This window comes from Carassius auratus, unplaced genomic scaffold (genome assembly GCF_003368295.1).
Source record: "Carassius auratus strain Wakin unplaced genomic scaffold, ASM336829v1 scaf_tig00025933, whole genome shotgun sequence".
Lineage (NCBI taxonomy): Eukaryota > Metazoa > Chordata > Actinopteri > Cypriniformes > Cyprinidae > Carassius > Carassius auratus.
In genome coordinates, this window is record NW_020525469.1 from 120,469 (window position 1) to 139,864 (window position 19,396).

At 35.4% G+C, this 19,396-nt stretch overlaps 2 protein-coding genes across 3 annotated transcripts in view; one reads left to right on the top strand and one right to left on the bottom strand.

The window, feature by feature from the left end:
* LOC113078530 (SLAM family member 9-like) overlaps positions 1-1,531 on the bottom strand; it is a gene marked incomplete at its 3' end in the record, with an annotated part of 53,988 nt that extends 52,457 nt beyond the window's left edge. Inside the window, exons 1-2 of the mRNA XM_026250828.1 lie at positions 1,528-1,531; positions 797-1,129 (exon numbers count right to left, since the gene is read on the bottom strand). Of these exons, the coding sequence (XP_026106613.1) occupies positions 797-1,129; positions 1,528-1,531 (337 nt within the window). The remainder of the gene's footprint in view (positions 1-796; positions 1,130-1,527) is intronic.
* An 8,250-nt stretch (positions 1,532-9,781) lies between these two features.
* Positions 9,782-14,719, top strand: LOC113078540 (uncharacterized). 2 transcript variants are annotated; one of them, XM_026250836.1, is made up of 6 exons: positions 9,782-10,051; positions 11,133-11,453; positions 12,124-12,450; positions 12,663-12,767; positions 12,890-12,936; positions 13,530-14,719. In XM_026250836.1, the coding sequence occupies exons 1-6, from the start codon at positions 9,910-9,912 to the stop codon at positions 13,596-13,598; spliced, it is 1,011 nt and encodes a 336-aa protein (XP_026106621.1). In that variant the 5' UTR covers positions 9,782-9,909; the 3' UTR covers positions 13,599-14,719. The 2 variants fall into 2 exon arrangements, with proteins under 2 accessions (XP_026106621.1, XP_026106622.1); XM_026250837.1 differs by having other exon boundaries at positions 12,896-12,936.
* The last annotated feature ends 4,677 nt before the right edge of the window (positions 14,720-19,396 follow it).

Consider the following 19,396-nt stretch of genomic DNA (forward strand, 5'->3'; position numbering starts at 1 on the left):
TTTGTCCAGTGGATTAGATTGATGTTAAAATATGCAATATAGTAATTTTCAAGTAATAGTTCCTTTAAAAACAAACAAAAATATTAAATACACGTGACTTTATGCCACAAGACTGCTAACGTATGAAGGTATAATTAACACTGGATTTATTTAACATGCATTATGTACCATGTGTTGAGTTCAGTCTAAAATGCATTGAGTAAAGAAGTTAATATACAAGACTTGGTATGTCCTTGTGCTTTGGACACACACTTTCAATAATAAAAAAAGTTATTTGACCCATGTTATGGTCTTTTATTTATTTAGACTATGGCCTAGTGGTTAGAGAGTTTGACTCCTAATCCTATGGTTGTGGGTTTGAAACTTGGGCCAGCAATAAAAACGACTGAGGTGTCCTTGAGCAAGGCACTGAACCCCCAACTGCTCCCCGGGCGCCGCAGCATAAATGATGAACAACACTCCGGGTGTGTGGGCATGAATTCTGAGTATGGGTCACCATACTTGTCTGAATGTCATGTCACTTTTCACTTTTTTTTTTCACTTTTGTTTTTTTTACAGTGAAATAATATACATGCTTTTATGAAGTTCTCTAAAGTTCTCTGAAGTCCTCTAAATATTGGTCCGGTTCATGTCAAATGTAAGAGCCTCACCGTGACCTCCAAAATGAGGTACAAGTCAATTTTTTTATTTATTTTTGGTAATCAACTTTGTTCTGTAGATTGAGTTTAATATAAATTGAATCTGGAATATATCTTTAATAAAACAAGATATAAAAAATGAGACAAATGATACTTACTATAGACAAAAACACTGATTGTTTTTGAATGCAGTTTCGCTGCAATGATCTCTAGTTTATATTCTCCAGCGTGTTGAGTTGTGATGTTTGTGATGGTCAGAGATCCAGTCTGTCTGTCCAGCTTCAGTCTGTCTCTGAATCTCTTATCAGGACCATCATACGTGGAGAAGATTCCAGAGGCTTTATGTATTTGAGCTATCAGACACTTTTCAGCTCCAAAATTCCACATTATTTCATCTTCACGTATTTCAGTAAAATCAGTGTGTAGAGTGACTGAATCTCCTTCCATCACCGATAATGACTGCATTTCATTTTTTTCAGAACCAAACACACCTGCAGAAACAATCAAGAGATTTGTTTACTTTAAGTTTACAAATGTAATCATGTAATCAGCTTGTGATATTTAAATGTGAAATGAATAACAGCAGCAGAGATACAACATAAAACGTTGGCATATTTGAGCAATTTGGTATTTAATTTATTTGAAAGTTATCTACTGTAAAGCAAAATATATGTGAAGGCATGTATGTGGCATGTAAAGTTAATAATGGCCGAGTGGAACAACAAATTTATTTAGGTCACTAAACAGGATCACTGAAATGAGACCTAAAACCAAGTCAAATATCTCAGTTTTATTGGTTTCATCTGGGAAGGACAGCAAATGAAGATAATTTAATGTTTTATATCTCTGAAATAAAAAGGAAGCTGTAAAAATATTTTTTAAAACTTACCCATCAAACGCCACCAGCAGAAACAGAGAAAAACAAACACATGAAACATTTTCTTTAACAGTTCAGTGTCTGATCTAATAAAACTATCTTCTGCTAAACCCTCAAACTGTTCATCTGGTGTTTGAATCCTCCTCCGACAGAGTCTGACCCTGGCAGTGTGCACACACACATGCACGCACGCACGCACACACACACACACACACACAATGTAAATTAATCAATCAATACATAGTTACATATAATACAGGCCAAAAACTTTGTTAACTTTAATTGTTAATGGTGGGATACGTTTTATCAAAAAGTTAAAAATTTAAACATTTTTGTAATATAACATTAATGTTTTTGTTTGTTTGTTTGTTTGTTTTTTATATGTAGGCCTAAAAGTATAATATTTTGCATATGATTAATAATTAATCTGAATTTAATTTAATGTTTTAAATGGTTTTATGGTCATTCAATTGTTGCAAATTCTATCATCAGTCTGAGGTGTGACACTTGCAGCTCATTTTCTGAGTCAAACTGAAACCAGTTGTGGTTGGTTTTCTTCAGAAACATGCTTTGATCTGTTGGGTGGACATGCATCTTTTTCATACGAGTGGCCATTTGTTGATGTATATTTAGAGGCATCTTCCTGTCCTGCTGCTACGAACCTCACAACGGATGCCCACACAGAACTGTTTATCAGTGAGATAAAATTAATCCATGAAAAACAGTTAAATCAGAGTCACAGGTGAGATTTTAAACTGGATTGTAATGAATGCACACTTTGCTTTTTAGCCTTTCAGTGTGACTTTAAAAATGTCCATTAGAAACAAGAATGTCTTTAAAAAATATCTGGGGTTAGATTTAGGCTGCTTCATAGCAACATTGCCTGGAAAGATGTGAACTTGTAACATCACACGCATACAGTATATGTACAAATACAAGCTTATGCAAAGGTACATGCTGATAAAACATTATACAAAACTAACAGGCTGAATATTTACAAGTGTTTGTCTGGTACCTTTTGTGATCTGAAAAAAACAAAACTCAAAACATATAATTAAATCCCATGAACATGAAGAGAGATTGTTGAAGCAATTTCTATGAATGTAATAATATTTTGAGTTTATTTTGTAAAATCTGAGAAAAACCTGTGTTACAAATGAAATTGGAATGTAAACAGTTAGCTAGTGATGTAGTATAATGTAATTTTATTGGCTGTTAGAATTTGTATGAAAGAAATAGATACTGGGACTAGAAAGAGAAGGAGAGGGAATCACCAGGAAGGCACTATATACATTTTTTTAAAGACTCAGGGTTGTGGAATAGAATCTGAAATTGTAAAATGACATGATTATACATATTCCAGTACAGTAGGTGGCGGTATGCACCTTAACATTGGAAGTCCGCCATTAAATAAGAGAAGAAGACTTTGTGTTCGAACTTCGAAGATGTTTGGAAACTGAAATTAGAAAAGCTCAAATAAATAAGGAGTCTGTTATGGCAGTTTTTTTTAGATGTAGAAAAAGCGTATGATATGGAATGGAAAGAGGGATTATTGATTAAATTATATAAAATTGGTATTAAGGGAAGAACTTTTAATTGGATTAAAAGCTTTTTATATGAAAGGTATATTTAGGTTAAAATTGGTACTTCAGTGTCCAATAAATTTAGAGTGGAAAATGGGACTCCGCAGGGTAGTATGATAAGCCCATTGCTTTTTTCTATCATGATAAATGATGTGTTTTGTAAAATAAAGTATGATATCGGGAAGTCATTGTTTGCTGATGATGTGGCCCTTTGGAAGAATGGCAAGAATTTAACACTTATTCAAGAGAAAATGCAGGAAACTGTAAGAGTGATTGAAGAATGGTCTTATTCATGCGGTTTTAAATTTTCAGTATAGAGAAGACAAAGATGATGGTTTTTACTCGAAAGAGGGTTAAGGACGCTAGGATTTTGATGTATGGAAGACAAATTGAGCAGGTAATAAGCTTTAGGTTTTTAGGGGTAATTTTGACTCCAAATTAAACTGGACAGATCATGTAAGAAAAGTAGAGGGAAAATGCAAGAAGATTTTAAATATAATGAGGTGCTTAACTGGGTCAGAGTGGGGCGCTAGTCGAAGGGCATTGAGAGATTTATATGTTGCTTTAATGAGACCAGTGATCGAATATGGAAGTGTAGTGTTTAGATCAGCGTTGAAAACATCAATAAAGAAACTAGAAGTTATTCAAAATCAAGCACTGAGAATCTGCTGTGGGGCTATAAGGACCTCTCCAGCTTGTGCAGTTCAAGTGGAGATGGGTGAGTTACCTCTAAATTTACGATTCAAGCAGTTGATGATGAATTATTGGGCAAACCTAAAAGGGCATAATGAAAGAAGGCACCCAACAGTAAAGTATCTAAACCCATGTTGGGAAAGTACAAAGGGAAAGGTAGAATGTTTTGCTTGGGCATCGGGAAAAATAGCAATTGAAATGGAGTTACAGGAGAGAAAGTTCAGTCCTACTGTCCCTTATCCAATCACACCACCTTGGCTTTTTCCACCACTAATAGTTGATCTCCATTTTCAAGAGGAAATAAAAAGACATAAAGGGAAGGGCAACTGGGCAGAGATAGTGGATGACAGACTATGGTCTGTATATAAATCTTTTATAGCAGTATTCACAGATGGATCAAAGGATCCTAAGAGTGGTCTTACTGGTTTTGCATTCACTATTCCAGAGTTGAAGATAAGTATTAAAGAAAGAACTGCTGATCATCTAACAGTGTTTACGGTTGAGTTGTTAGCTATTTTAACGGCATTGCAGTGGATAGAACAAAACAAAATTGGCAAGGTTGTGATATGTTCAGATAGTTTATCTTCATTGATATCTCTACAGTCTTTATCATCTAATAACAGACTTGATATTGTATATGAAATGTATGAAATTATGTTCAGACTTCAGCATATAAAAACAGAAATCATAATTATGTGGATTCCAGCTCATAGGGGGATTGAGGGGAATGAAGCTGCAGACGCGTTGGCAAAACAAGCTCTGAAACACGATAGTATTATGGAAGTAGCATTTAGTAAAGCTGAAAGTAAAGCAAAAATAAGGAATAATATTATGAAGGAATGGCAGAAACAATGGATGGGATGAAGGGAAGAAGGGACGTCATTTATACAATAATAAACAAGTGGTAGGAAGAATGAAATCAATAGACATACAAGAGAACATATAATTATTTCGAGGTTGCGATTGGGGCATACTGGGTTGAATAAAACAATGCATTTATTGAAAAAACATCAATCAGGTATGTGTGAGTGTGGAATGGAAGAAGAAACAGCAGAACATGTGATTAGCCAATGTGTCAAATATGAAAATCAAAGGATAAAATTAAGAGATGAATTAAAGAAATATGGAGTGAACACATTAAATCTTAAAAACCTATTTAAAGTTGGAGATCAGGGCCCGTATTCATAAAGAATCTTAATGCAAAAAGTAGCGCCTAGTGACAAAATTCTAAGAAAATTCTTAGAAATGTCGGCATTTACTCTTAAAATTAAAGAAAAAATCCTAGTAAAGAAAAAAGTAATTCATAAAGCATCTTAACCCTTAAAAGAGGTCTTAAGGTCAAACTTGTTAGGAGCACAGACGAGGACTTTTAAGAGGCTTAAGAGTTTCTTTAGTAAGAAAAGAAAATGGCAGAAAGACGAAGAGGCAGAAGAAATGTGTTGCAGACAATGGATGACAGGGAGTTAATTAGATGCTATAGATTAGATAGTGTCTATCACATTTTCTAACTGTTTTTAAATTCATTTTAAGTAAATGTTTTAATCATTTTAAAAGTTTTAAAATTGCTTGTTTTATTTTTGTTATTATTTTTCTTTATGATTATTTTACTTTCTTTTATGTAAAGCACTTTACATTACCATTATGTACGAAATGTGCTATATAAATAAACTTGCCTTGCCTTGCCTAGATCGTGCAGCGATCATGTTTGTGACTAATCTTATTAGAGATGTGCTAACATCTCCGACACAGTGCAGAAATGCCATAGCGCCAGAAATTAAAGTAATCACTATGTTACGATATTTGGCAACTGCAAAAATGCAACAATGCAATAGTGATGATTTGGGTCTGTCACAACCTTCTGTAAGCAGAGTGATCACACAGACAATTACAGCACTTTCAGAACATCTTATTGTGTCGCAGTTCATTTCGTTTCCACTGGACATTCCCTCAAAAAACTGCATTTGTGAATATAGCAGGCTTATAGGTGCGCACGAGCAGGGGGAATGAACCGTTAATAGTTTGTGCTATATGCTCCCATGTCTGCTTCTTGTCCCGTGCTGTGAAACCCGGCCCGAATTATCCTTTAAGAATGGCCTTGTGTTCATCCACTAAGCGTTCATCCCGCTTTCTCGTCCTTCTTGGTTTTGATCCCATGTTTGATACATTAAAACCAACATTCAAACCGCCACTTCAATCACTGTAATTGGAAAGAGTGAAACAATTTTTATTATTCTAAGCCAATCAAATACCTTATAGGGAATTAAAAGCATGGTAAATAAAAAAAATGATTTATATACACACATATAATATGTGTGTGTGTGTGTGTGTGTGTGTGTGTAAGAGAGAGAGAGAGAGAGAGAGAGAGAGAACGGTCAAATAGGAATGTAAATTCAAAGTGAGAATTAGAATAGACCCTATACTTAAAATCACTCTTTTTTTCCTTCTTGGACAACCAACCAATCACAGTCTTCAAAAGATTGTGTCATACATAGCAACGGGGTCAACCCCGCCTCCTCACTAAGATGAAAGTTTTTGTCTTTTCCTTACTCAGAGTTGCTCTCAGATCAATCCCGAATCGCTTTTAAGCTAAGACTCCTACGTAAAAGTTTTTAAGCTAAATTAAGAGTTTTCTGAGAGGATTCTTAGAATCTTTATGAATACGGGCCCAGATATATAAAGCTTTGTGTATTTTCTTTTAAAGAAACTGGTTTAATGAAAGAATTTAAGTCCTTGTGGATTATTGTATTAATTTAAGATTTGGTTTCCTTAATGTTATAAAGGGAGTTATAAATGTTTTTTTATTTTTATTTTTCTCTTCTCCTGAAGTACATATTTCTGGTCCACACTCCAGCACAGTAGGGGGCGGATATGCATCTTAAACATTAGTTGCCACCCGCCATTATAAATACAAGAAGAAGAAGAAGAAGAAGAAGAAGTGTTCGAAGATGTCCAAGTAGCCCAGAGTGCAGTCTGGATGATGGGGCGGGGCGACACGTTGGGGCGGAGCGACACGTGTCGCCCCGCCCACCCCAGCGGTTATTGGTTTATGATTAAGATGAGCTTATTGGTGTACAGATGAGTGACGATTTTACAGCTTATTGGTATAGAGAATTATGACGCTTTGGGCAGGATTGGAATGCGGAAGTAGACACTCAAATGAATAAACTTTTAATACAAATTAAAAAGCGAATATAAATGTTGTGTTTTTGCATTTATTGTTGCGTTTCCACAACATCCCGTATAAATACAAAGAGTTTTGGATTACGACGAGCAGAATAGAAATAAATGGTCTATTCCTTCAACAGCTGTAGACGCTATACCTCAGCATTACTCGCTGGTTTTTGAAAATGACACGGCAATATAATGCGAAGTATGGTTGTATGTAGATAGTCATGGAGTACCTTGATTTATATATTCAAATTATATATACATATATAAAATTATATATATATATATACACACACACATATATATGTATATATAATTGTGTGTGTAACAAATTGTCACCAGTCTCTGAACGTCACCAATAATATACTGAACATTCCCTTAGCCCCTACGAAAATTTACCATGGTTCTGCTACAGTAACTAGTGTTAAACTATGGTGTTTTTATAATTACAGCACACAGTAATTAATATGCCAACAAATATTTTACTACAATAAATCCATGGTTACTTTTTGCAAGGAAGGAACTATAAAGGTTCTAAAGAACTTGCCCAAAAACACTCGTCACTTTCTGTTATTTGTTTTCTGAACTGCACTACTGAAAACCTCATTAATCCTGAATTTATTGTTACCCGCTTCTATATAAAAACATGATACATTTAATCACCCCTTTAAACACTTTATAAAATCATTGGTAATTTAAATATTACACCGAATTGTCACAACTAAATTAAGAATTCATTATGAGCAATGCATAGCAAATGATGTTACCATCAAATATGAGAAACCTTAAAGAACGATAGACTGATGTAAATGACTGAAACCTGTTGTCATGCACGTCTTTGCCATAGCTTTTTTATTAAAACATTATACACTGCAATGTTTAACTTTAAATGACATCAATTAATACACCAAAACCAGTTGATCTCAGTTCATTCTCTATTTCCCTTCAATGAACTTAACACACAAATGTGTTTCATGCCGCAAAAAAAACCAAAAAAAAAATCCTGTGTAAACAAAAGCCCAGAAGATCACCACGTCGGCCTCTTCCCTTACCCTGGTGGGTTAAACTTGAAAAGGGCTCTGCACTGCAAGCTTTCCCTGATGCTGTACATCCGTCTGAACTCGTTCCGGTCAGGAGACAGGAGGACAATTCTTCCAGTTGGCCACAACTTATAGTGTAAAGACAAAATACAGGAAAGATAATAATAATAATAAAAAAAAGTTTAACAGCCTCGTACTACAAAATTCAATTGGAGAATGAGCATTAAACAGGGGGAAATCTTACTCTCTAGCCAGGCAAAGTGTGCCACTTTCCGAAAAACTTCTTGAGTGAGCACATCCCTAAACCATCTGCAAACCAGAGAAAGTGTCAAATATGCAGAGTCACCCGCTGACAAAATAACTTCCCTGAGGATTTCCAGGGGAAGCTGTTGAATCAAAAACATACATAGGTTTATTTATACATGTATATAAAAGTTATTAAACATTATATAAACACTGAATACAGACAACCTTGCTTTAAACAAACTCTATAGATTGTCACAACTGCATACTCATTCTTTTATAATACTACTAATAAAATGTGAATATATACAGTACTGTGCAGAAGTATTAGGTATGTTAGTATTTTCACATTGAAAAAAAATAGTTTTAAGCCAATTATTTATATCTTTTGCTGTAGTGTGTCAGTAGGATATATTAGTTTACATTTCCACACATTTATTTTGCCATTAATAATCCAGAGAGATATTTGTATATATTTGTATGCATGATCCACATGAAGATCTTTTACATTGAATATAAATATTTCTGTCTTATATGGTGAACAAAATCCACATTAGATCGTGAACAGAAGTTATTTCAAACACTCACTGCTGTCTGAAAATGAATTAAGCTGAAATGTTTTTAAATGTCTTTGATGCTGATGTTAACTGATAGCTATATATGAAATAATCCACGGTTCTGACCAATATAGTACTTGTACATAATCCCAATTTCATATCTGAACAACTATGTAGCTGTAATAACTAAAATACCTCTGCATGTACACACATATGTAATTATTAGTTCTTAATGAATGTATGTGCACAAATAACCTGCTTTGCTGGACTCTGCCTGAAGACATGGTGAATGGTGAAGTTCCTCCCCTCAGTGGTTGAGCTCTAAAAGAACAAATGTCAAGAGGTAGGTATATTGCTTGATATAGTACAGAGTAATGTTTCATGTAGCAACATTCAAACAGCTACATACATTTGCTGAGTGAAGCTGTCCAGGAGAACAGAGCACCACCACCTCCTGATCATGTCATCCTGAAAAATAATAATAATAATATACACACAAAAATCATGCATGTCTGTTCAAATAACTTGACAAATGTAATGGCATACCTCTGTAAAATCAAACCTAACAACTAAAGCCATGTACAAAGTGTACTGTTACAATCCACAAAGAACAATAAAATGAGCAATTTATAACAAATATTAACAATAATTATTCAAATTGAACGTACCATGGATAAATAAATGATCGAACATCGCATTTAATATTATAAGATATTTACACAACCACTTTTACTCACCTCATGCAATCAACGTGGAATAGCGTTATTACTCTGCTGCTGCAGTTGCCACCGTTCTGTTTGTTTCAACGCAAACTTCCCCCTGCTGGCTCGGAGCAAAATGTCAAAGGCGGGGAAAACAAATATGGGCGGGGCGACACGTGTCGCTCCGCCTCGAAGTGTCGCCCCGCCCCATCGTCCAGACTGCACTCTGGGGTTACTCAAGATGTCCGCGGTAGATCCGTGTCGACGCCTCGGTTCACATGTCACATATAATCCTCACCAAGAACCGCCAAACAGTCTCATAAAATCGAAGACCAAATTGGCACGAACGAAGGCTTCGACACAGCGCTTGAATTGGAAAAGTGTTTTTTTATTATTAACCAACAGATCTATGGCCCACGCTGTTACTTTCACTGTTGTGTCAGACATTTTGTCTTCTGTAAAATCTGCCTTCTTTTTCAACGGAAAATGGAAGACATTTACTTTTTCCCTGACGTTAGAATGTGTAACGTTATGTCTATTCTTCGTGTGTGGTAAGACTTTATTTATTATTTTATTTATTTCTCTTTTAAATTTTCCGGTTAAACCCATAGTTTTGTAGTTAATCGCTTATCACTATCATAGTGCATGGCATCGTTATCAACGATCACTGTCATAGTTCATTTTTAAGATGAACAATAGAGAAATTTGAGGGGACATATAATTTTAGTCAGTTCAGCTATTTTAAATGGTGAATAATAGCGCCAGTCGTCAATTGTTATAGGACTAGATAACGTCAGACATAATAGAAATGTCCTTTTATCTCCTTATTGACGTCCGAACCAAATACTTTTGAGTATTACACGAACTTAATTCTATAAATTAAAATATTTTGGAATCTAATATGAATCTAAGCAGAAATATTATCTCAGATAGCTGTAAAATTAGCCATAGGCCTACTGTTAACATGAACGTATCTAATATACATGGCATGCAAAGACATATCTTAAACCTAGGGACAGTTAAGCATTTTATTTATCGGGTGCAAAATCCAGTAGGTTATTTTAAACCTTTTAAATTGGTTATTTATCATTTTTGTATTAGAGTAAGGCATGCAAGGATGCTCTAATCGCTGCTTGGATAATTAAATACAGATATAGACAGTGTGACATGAATCAGGATGAGGGTTTTATTATATTCATTACGGTGAGAAGATCATCTATGATTGAAAGTGTGAATTGTTCTTCTGCTGTTTGTTTGGATGTGACATTCGGCAAGACCAGGTTACAGCTTGTGTAAAAGTGTGCTCCTCCTTTATCTCCTCTCAAACTTTGAAACTGTAATGTCAAGTTACATGCAAACATACTTAGTTTAATGGTTTATAAAAATAGGGTCAAGCTACTATTTTAAATTGTAATTAGCCACACTACACATCTACTTAGGTTCAACAAGTATCACTGAATAAATGAATGAATGAATGAACAATCTTATTTTAGTTGTGACAACAACATCAAACTCCAATGATCCTGTTGTTTTGTCATGCTCATGCATGCATCACAATTTGATTACAGAGATTCAGATATTTTTGTCCCATTATTCCAGAAATTTGTAATGAACTGTTAGTTTCTTCTTCAGGTGCGTCTGCTGTTGATCCAGACAGAGCATCAGTGTCAGCGATGGAGGGAGATACAGTGACGTTACACACTGGTGTTGAAATGAATCAAACAGACAGAATGACGTGTTATTTTGGAGTGAATCGCATCGCTGAAATCACTGGAGATCAGAGTAAGATCTGTGCAGATGCTGTGTGTAAAGAGAGATTCAGAGACAGACTGAAGCTGGATCATCAGACTGGATCTCTGACCATCATGAACACCAGAACCACAGACTCTGGAGAATATAATCTGAAGATCACCAGCCGCAACATCAACAATATATTTAATGTTACTGTACATGGTGAGTCATTTATAAAATTAAAGCCAAGTTATCTGTTTAGTATCAAGTATCTGTCAAGTATCAAGTTTAAACTGCAATACTAAATTATATTAGTGCAAATGGTGATAGACGCCATCTAATAGATGTAAATAAAAGCCTTTGCCAAAGTTGACTATTGCATTCTGTGTAAAAAAAAAAAAAAAAATTAACAACTACCACATGCAGAGCTGGTAGCATTGCTTTAGTTATCACTGTTATAAGGTCATTTGTGAACAAAACTCTTTAGAGTAGTGACAATTGCTCATTTTAATAACTCTGATTGACTTACATTCACGCTCTTAGCATCATTTCTGTGATTGGTGACTGATCTTTGTTGCTAAAAGATTGTTGTTAATAGAAATGTTTATCATCAAAACGACATTTTAGTGAGCTTTTCTTTTAGTTCTTGAGCTGCATTTGTGTTCTGGTGGAGATGACAGTTTCTCACTAGACTCTTATCTTCTATTATCCGTTTAATTGAGGATTTGATGTAAAATAAGTCATCAGTGTGATGAGCAAAAATGGATAAAGGATTTTCAAACTGACATTCATGGAAAATGTAACCACAATGTTGTGTAGTTTTTCCCCCTTTCTTTCTTTTGTTCTTTTGTTTGTCGTTGATCCTCCAGCAGATGTTGGTTTGTGTTTTCAGGTGTTCCTGCTGCTGAACGAGATGAAATGAAGAGAAAGTCAGTGAAGGAGGGAGAATCTATCACTTTAGACACTCGTGTAATAAAAAAACCAACTGATCTGATGAGATGGTATTTTAATGACTCTCTCATCGCTGAAATCACTGGAGATCAGAGTAAGATCTGTTCAGATGTTCAGTGTAAAGAGAGATTCAGAGACAGACTGGAGGTGAATCAGACTGGATCTCTGACCATCACAAACACCAGAACCACAGACTCTGGAGAATATAAACTACAGATCATCAGCAGCAGATTCAGCATCATGAGGAGCTTCACTCTTACTGTCTCTGGTGAGTATCATCTTGTCATTCAGTGCATGTTTGCTCGTTATTTTAGATTACAGTTCAATGGTTTTAGTCCGCTAAATGAGAAAGTGGATTGATCTTTAAAAACAACGCCAGGTTTATTTATCAGTCAATTAAGTAACACAACAAAAAAGTGTAAATATCAGTCAAAGATTGATCAAATCTGTCTGTCTTTCTGTCTGTCAATGATGTTCCAGATTCAGGATCATCTTCAGTTGTGGTTATTGTTGTTGTTGTTCTTCTTCTTCTTCTTCTGCTCGTTCCTGTTGTGGTTTACTTCAAGTGGCAATCAATAACGCAATGTGAGTATTATATTCAGTTGATTTAACAAGAAAGAAATATGAAGATTGTTGTATGAAAATGTACATCTATTTTGTCTTCATTCAGCAAAGTCAGCAGTGTTTAATTAAGTTTATTATTGAAGGTACAGGTATCAGGAGGCAGCGCGGGAGACAGGATCGCCCTGATCAGGTAAGATTATTTCTGCAACTGTAAATTTATTCTGTTCTGGTGCTTCTGGTGTCATTCACGTTCAGTTATTATTAAGTTGGACAAAACGGATCCTTATATTGCTTGATATTGTGAACTTGCATTTCTTATTTTAATTTATTATTATAACCATAAACACACAAACTTGATCTTTAAGTTATTGATAGTAAATAATGAATCTGAAATCTTGCACATTCACAGTAAATATTCTCCTAAAAAACACAATAAAAAACGGTAGCACTTTATTTTACAGTCCTGTTCCTTATGTACATACTATGTACTTATTATAGTAATTACAATAACTAGGTACTAACCCTGAACCTACCCCTAAACCTAACCCTACCTTGTGTTACCAGAACTTTCTTAGATAAATACACTGTAAGTACACTATAAGTACATGTTAGTAGACGTACTGTAAAATAAAGTGCAACCAAAAAAACTCCCCAGTGAACTAAATAACAAACATCAAAACAAAAATCACAACTTTAGATGTAGTTTGTAGTATTGTATGTTTGTGTAACTCAGTTATCAATCCTGTTCATTTCTTTTATCTTCTGTGAATCTGTTTCTTACAGAGAGATGATGCTCAAGCCCCTGAACAGAATGAAACTCTAATGAAGACTTCTAATGGGACAATCCAATAAGACTGAGGCTGCTAATACAACTGTTACATTATTATTATTATTATTATATTATTGAAAGGGAAAATTAAGAGAAGACTGGAAATTAGAGAAGAGCATCATCAGAAATTCTCATTGTTCACAGAAACAGGTCACAATAGTAAGGTTTCAGTGTCATTAATGGTGATTTTACTTTAGCATCTTGACAACACTATTTACACACTACTCAAACAACACTACTACAGCATTACTCTAAACTGATGTTTTCAGAGGGATCACTGAGAAACATTTCACTGAAACTTTGTGATTTAGTTAGCAAGCCTTTGTGGTTAAAGAAGTCAAGTCTGCTTTATTGTCAATTCTACAACATGTACAGTACATACAGAGAATTGAATGTTTGTTACTCTCAAACCCTTGGTGCATATAGATAACACTACTGAGGTTCAGAGTTCAGTGGTGCATGGGGAACTAGAGGAGAGGTTTGGGAGGGAGTTCATCTTCCTGTCAGTCTGATGAATGAAGCTGTCCTTCAGTCTGCTGGTCCTGGTCTGGAGACTGCAGTCTCCTCGCTGTGTCAGCAGACTGAATGGATTAATTAAATCTCACTATTATATGCACAATCAACACTTTGAAACTCAGGGACTGAAACGTTTTAACCCTGTTAACCCTGCCATGTACAATAATAGTGAGAAAAAAAATGTATGCCCTTCTCTGTCAGCCGCGCTGCAGGGATGCACTGTTTTGTTCAAATCAAGGCATTCAAGGTGAAGCTTCATATTTCACATTGTTTCTTCATCTGTGTCTCTTTCAGTTGAAATATGAAGCTTGTTCAGCTGGGCTGTTTGTACAGTATTATTTCTAACATGTAATTGTGTTTTGTTGGTGTGTTTGTAGAATAATGTCACTAAATAGAAATGATCACCTGCTGTGGCCTAATGGTTAGAGAGCCGAACTTGTTACCAGAAGTTTAACTCTCGGTGCTAGCAAGAGTTGTAGGTGGAGGGAGTGAATGAACAGTGCTCTCTTCCACCCTCAATACTCATGACTGAAGTGCCCTTGAGCATGGCATTGAACCCCCAGTTCCTCCCTGGGTGCTGGATCTATATCTGCCCACTGCTCCAGGTGTGTGTGTGTGTGTGTGTGTGTGTGTGTGTGTGTGTGTGTGTGTGTGTGTGTGTGTGTGTGTGTGTGTGTGTGTGTGTGTGTGTGTGTGTGTGTGTGTGTGTGTGTGTGTGTCCACTGCTCCAGGTGTGTGCTCTGGGATGGGTTAAATGCAGAGCACCAGTTCCAAGTATGGATTATCATTCTTGGCAAATGTCACGACTTTCACTTTGCCTTCACTTGATTACATACACGCAGTATTTGCCTGTTTTTATATTCATTTCCTATTTTTGCATTATTTGCCTGTGTATAGACTTTTTTTTTCCCCTTTGCTTTCTTTAACTTCACATTAGTAACGCAAAAGTGCCTTAAATGTTTGTGTATGTAAATAAAATGTTTTTATATATTTATATAAATGCAATTAAAAATGGATATCACATAATTTCTAGACTCTTGAGTTTATGAATTTTCCTGTGAGAAATAACTGAACTAAGCTACACTGAATAGTTTAGAGTGATCTTCTTCTACATTCTGAAGCATGATTTTAACACTTTTTGATGCATTTAGACTTCATTATTAACATTTTAGCAAGTCTGAATTAATTACTAATTTTTCAATGTCTATGTTCTTTGGACGTATGCTATGTAGACTTAGCAGACTTGTGTCAATAAGTTATAAATTCTCAACACCGCACATCATATTAGATCATTTTAAGATCATATTAAAACTATACTAATGCAACCCATTTTTCTTAAAGGTGTTATTTCAGTTTAGCTGTTTATTTCAGCAGAGGAGCTTGGACAATAACATGATGTGAATGTGTTATTCTGATCTGTTGCTAAAATGTATCTGTATCTGTTCAGCTTCAATTATTTTCATTAACGGTGTAATTGATTTGTATTTTCAATTATTTTCATTATTTTTAGTATTACTGCTTTGGCTACTCTACTGTAAGAACTATACTGTAGCTTATTGGTAAAGGGGTAAAGCCATTATTGTTTTTGTAGGTAACATCTTATTTGGACACTAGATGGCGTCACTATAGTTTTAATTACATTTTAATTCATCTGAATGTTCAGGGATATTTTTTTTCTGAATCGGAGCAAACCAGTCTGTCTCTGATCAAATCACAAACGTAAATGCCTCAATTTTTACAAAACTTCCACACTGTTTATCTGAATCAAAAACAGGACTCCAACTTCTGAGTTCAATTCCCAGTTAGTTTTTGTATTAAAAAGTGTGTTTGTTTTGTTTTTGTTTCTTCACTAGAAGTATAATGTAGGCCTATGCAAAACACCAGTCAGATCATTTGTCATTTAGGGTATACTCAGAGAAAGTATCTTTTTATCAACAGGTATTTCAAGATCTGATTGGTAATGTTAGTGAAAGTTTTGTTCACTGATAAAATTATGACTGCTGCTATCAGATGACTCTCCAACCATCAGGCCACAAACCTCCCCTTTTCACAAGCATAGGGCCAGTTGTGGCCTGATGGTTAGTGAGCTGGACTTGTAATCCAAAGATCTTGGGTTCAAGTCTCAGTACGGTTTTATTTCTGGTGTTTTATGCCTTTAATTCAATAGGACAGGAAGTGAAGTGGGAGAGAGATAGAGGGACAGGATCAGGAAAGGTCTGCAAGCCAGGACTCAAACTCAGGAAGCTCAACATAAGCTACATGGTCTGATGTGGTTTTCTTCGAGTGCAGAGCAATAATGAAATGTGAGTATTATATTCACCTGATTTAACAAGATGGAAATATGTGAATTGTTGTATGAAAATATACATATATTTTGTCTTTATTCAGCAAACTTAGCAGTGTTTAACCAAGTTTATTATTGTTCAAACAGGCACCAGGAGGCAGGAGCGCCGTTCTTCTTTTAAAAATAATGCTGGGTTATTTCAACCCAACTTTAGGTCAAATATGGACTAACACAACCGTTGGGTTAAATTTTTACATTACATTTTTGATTCTCTTGCTGGAAATAACTACTGAAACTAACAGTTTTATTCTGAACTCCAGGTAAACAGAATCCAGGGTTATCTTCCTTCACATTTCACACTGTTCATCATTATAAATGTTCAGCGAGTTACAGATGCTCAAACAAAAACAGCGCAACAGACCGCCAGATTGTGTGCCTTTAGCAGCTGTGGAGCCAGAGGCCTGTTCTGCCTTTTTTGAGGTGATAGTTGTATTTCGGGGGAAGGGTCCATAGACCCTTTGGTTAGATGAGGAGGCGTTAGATATTATTTGTTAAATATAACAAATAGCCGTGTGTCTGATTGGTCAAAATGCTACATACTTAAAGTTAACTTAATAAAGATAAAATATTTCCCTTTATGTGCACACAATATACAAATACATTACCCAAAAATATTGAATGTGTGTTGCCCTGAATTATGTGTAGGCTACAGCTGAATTAACAAAATGGAAATATCTGTTTAAATGAGTTTGGTATCGGTCAGTGTTTTTTTGTTTTGTTTTGTTTTTTTAAACATTAGCCTGTTTATTCTTTGGGGTTTCCAGACCAGCAGCATGTATTTACAGCACATTCCTTTCCGGTAAAAGGCTGTTTCTATACAGTCTATAGTAAAAGTGCTATTAAAGATGTGTTTTTGTTCTTTGGACACTGAACCAGAAATAGATGTTGTGTTTGTGCTACATCTGCTCAAAAGTCCAGCAGAGCACAGTGTGTTTGATGACACTATAGACCACTACAATGCACACAACTAGACCAGTACATTACAGAGAAGGGGGCACACTTTGAAGAATGGAATACATTTTTAATAAAGTATCTATATTTCCATATGAGAGAGAATATTTTGCTGAGTCTCCACAATACACCACACATAACACACCACAATAACAACTGAGAGGCTATATGTGCAAAAAAAAAATTGCTGAAATAAAAGGTTTTAATTAAAAGTGGCAAAATAAAACTGAGTCATCCGTTGGAGAATATGTGAACAAAACCACAAATGTGTGAGTTGTTGTCCTATGAACTCAGTTCCAGTAGAAACAGCATGATCATCGTTTTTTAGGAACGTTTTCATACACAGCATTCGTCTTTGATTTCTGCAAGAAGACACAAACTCAATCAGGAAACTGCTGATATGACAGACAATTAATAGCAGACCAACTTTATAATGCTCTATGAATAACATTTACAACAATACATTAGTAATGTATCTATGAAAAACTTTACGCACTTATAATTTATTGTATAATGAATAGCCTTCCAGTTTATAATTGACTTTATTAATGTGGACACGTACAGCATGTAAAGTTTGAGAACGCCAACCACATTTATATACCTTCATACAGTCACCCAAGAATAGTTACGTTAGACAAGTTTAACTAAATATGAGGCGTCACGTTTTGTTTAGCCTGTGCTTCAAATACTTCGATATTGCAGTGTTGCCATGTCCACGCTTTTTATACTCATATTTGGGATAGCTAATAGTTTAGGCTTCAATCATAATGCTATCAAGATAATCAAGTAATGTAAGATGACAGGTGCGGGTCCCGATATTTTGCACTTATTTTCAATACAAAGCATTTGGATTTATTTTGTTTTGTTATGAACTTGTTTGAAGTTTTCTAGCAAGGTCTGTCAACATGAATGAGTAAAGACTCACAATACTTTACCCTGAGTTTCTTGCTCCGCTTACAAAAGAGAAACCTGTCTCTGTTGCGCAGTTAAATAGGTCAGTAGCTACAGCACCAGTGAGTGTGTGGGCGTTATTTAACCTTTTTTTATGCTAACCAAATTTACCAAGAGGGTCTGGTTGCAGACTTGCACTATTAAGTGTTTGTTTTTTCTACAGGAGGAAAATGCTTAACGCGTTAATTGCATTTATATTCTGCGGTTCTGTGGCCACGGATTTGCCAGTCTTGTCTTTTTCTTGCAGGACCCTGTATGTTAGAGTAGTAAGCCTACTAATATAGTTTTAATCGTTTAATCACCACCACAGCTTGTTGTCTCCATTGGCAACACGTACGATTTGTGACGATTGCAAGTGACGTCACAGGTAGCGGAGAGTGCAAGTAGCGATTGCAAGTGACATTGTAATTTAGTTTCTTTTTTCTTGTCTTCACCACCTGACTACTGTTGTAAAATGTTGAGAGATTCAAACAAACAGCTATCAATAAATAGATCAAAATAAAAAAAAATAAAGACTGCAAATGACGTCGCTAGCGGAAGCACAGGTGTCTGAGAGTGCAAGTCTGAGAGTGCAAGTGCAAGTCTGCAGCCAGACCCTTCTCCAATTTAGCGGCTCAGCCTCCCAGAATGCTTTTTATTTACAGGTTTATATTAGGCCATCTCTCTCATAAATGTAGTAAAACACACAATAATCCACATCAATAAGTTTAATATTTAGGCTATACAAATTTGAGGAATATTGATATAATATTTTATTGACAGCTAGCCAATGCAAATTGTTGTATACTGCAGAAATTACAGTCTGAGCCCAAAGCAAATATTTTTAATAGTTATCATGCACACTGGACTTAAAAATGATTTAGTAACATTGCTGCTAGGTGATGCGACATGGAGCAGGACCTTAGCTGGGGTTAGCGGGGCCCGGGGCCCGGTGCAGGTTGTTCCAGAATTTATTCAGACACCTTCAACATTTCTCACATTAGTTTCAGTTTATTTGCTGTAGTTTAGAAAATGGTAATAAAATAGGACAAGAACTCAAGAGTTAAACTGTCTGAACAA

Bases quoted from the DNA above. Each gene is read 5' to 3' on its own strand.
- LOC113078540 (XM_026250836.1), top strand. From the start codon at position 9,910: ATGGCCCACGCTGTTACTTTCACTGTTGTGTCAGACATTTTGTCTTCT. The intron at 11,454-12,123 runs GTGAGTCATTTA...TTGTGTTTTCAG, and splicing joins ATTTAATGTTACTGTACATG to GTGTTCCTGCTGCTGAACGA. The intron at 12,768-12,889 runs GTGAGTATTATA...TTATTATTGAAG, and splicing joins GTGGCAATCAATAACGCAAT to GTACAGGTATCAGGAGGCAG.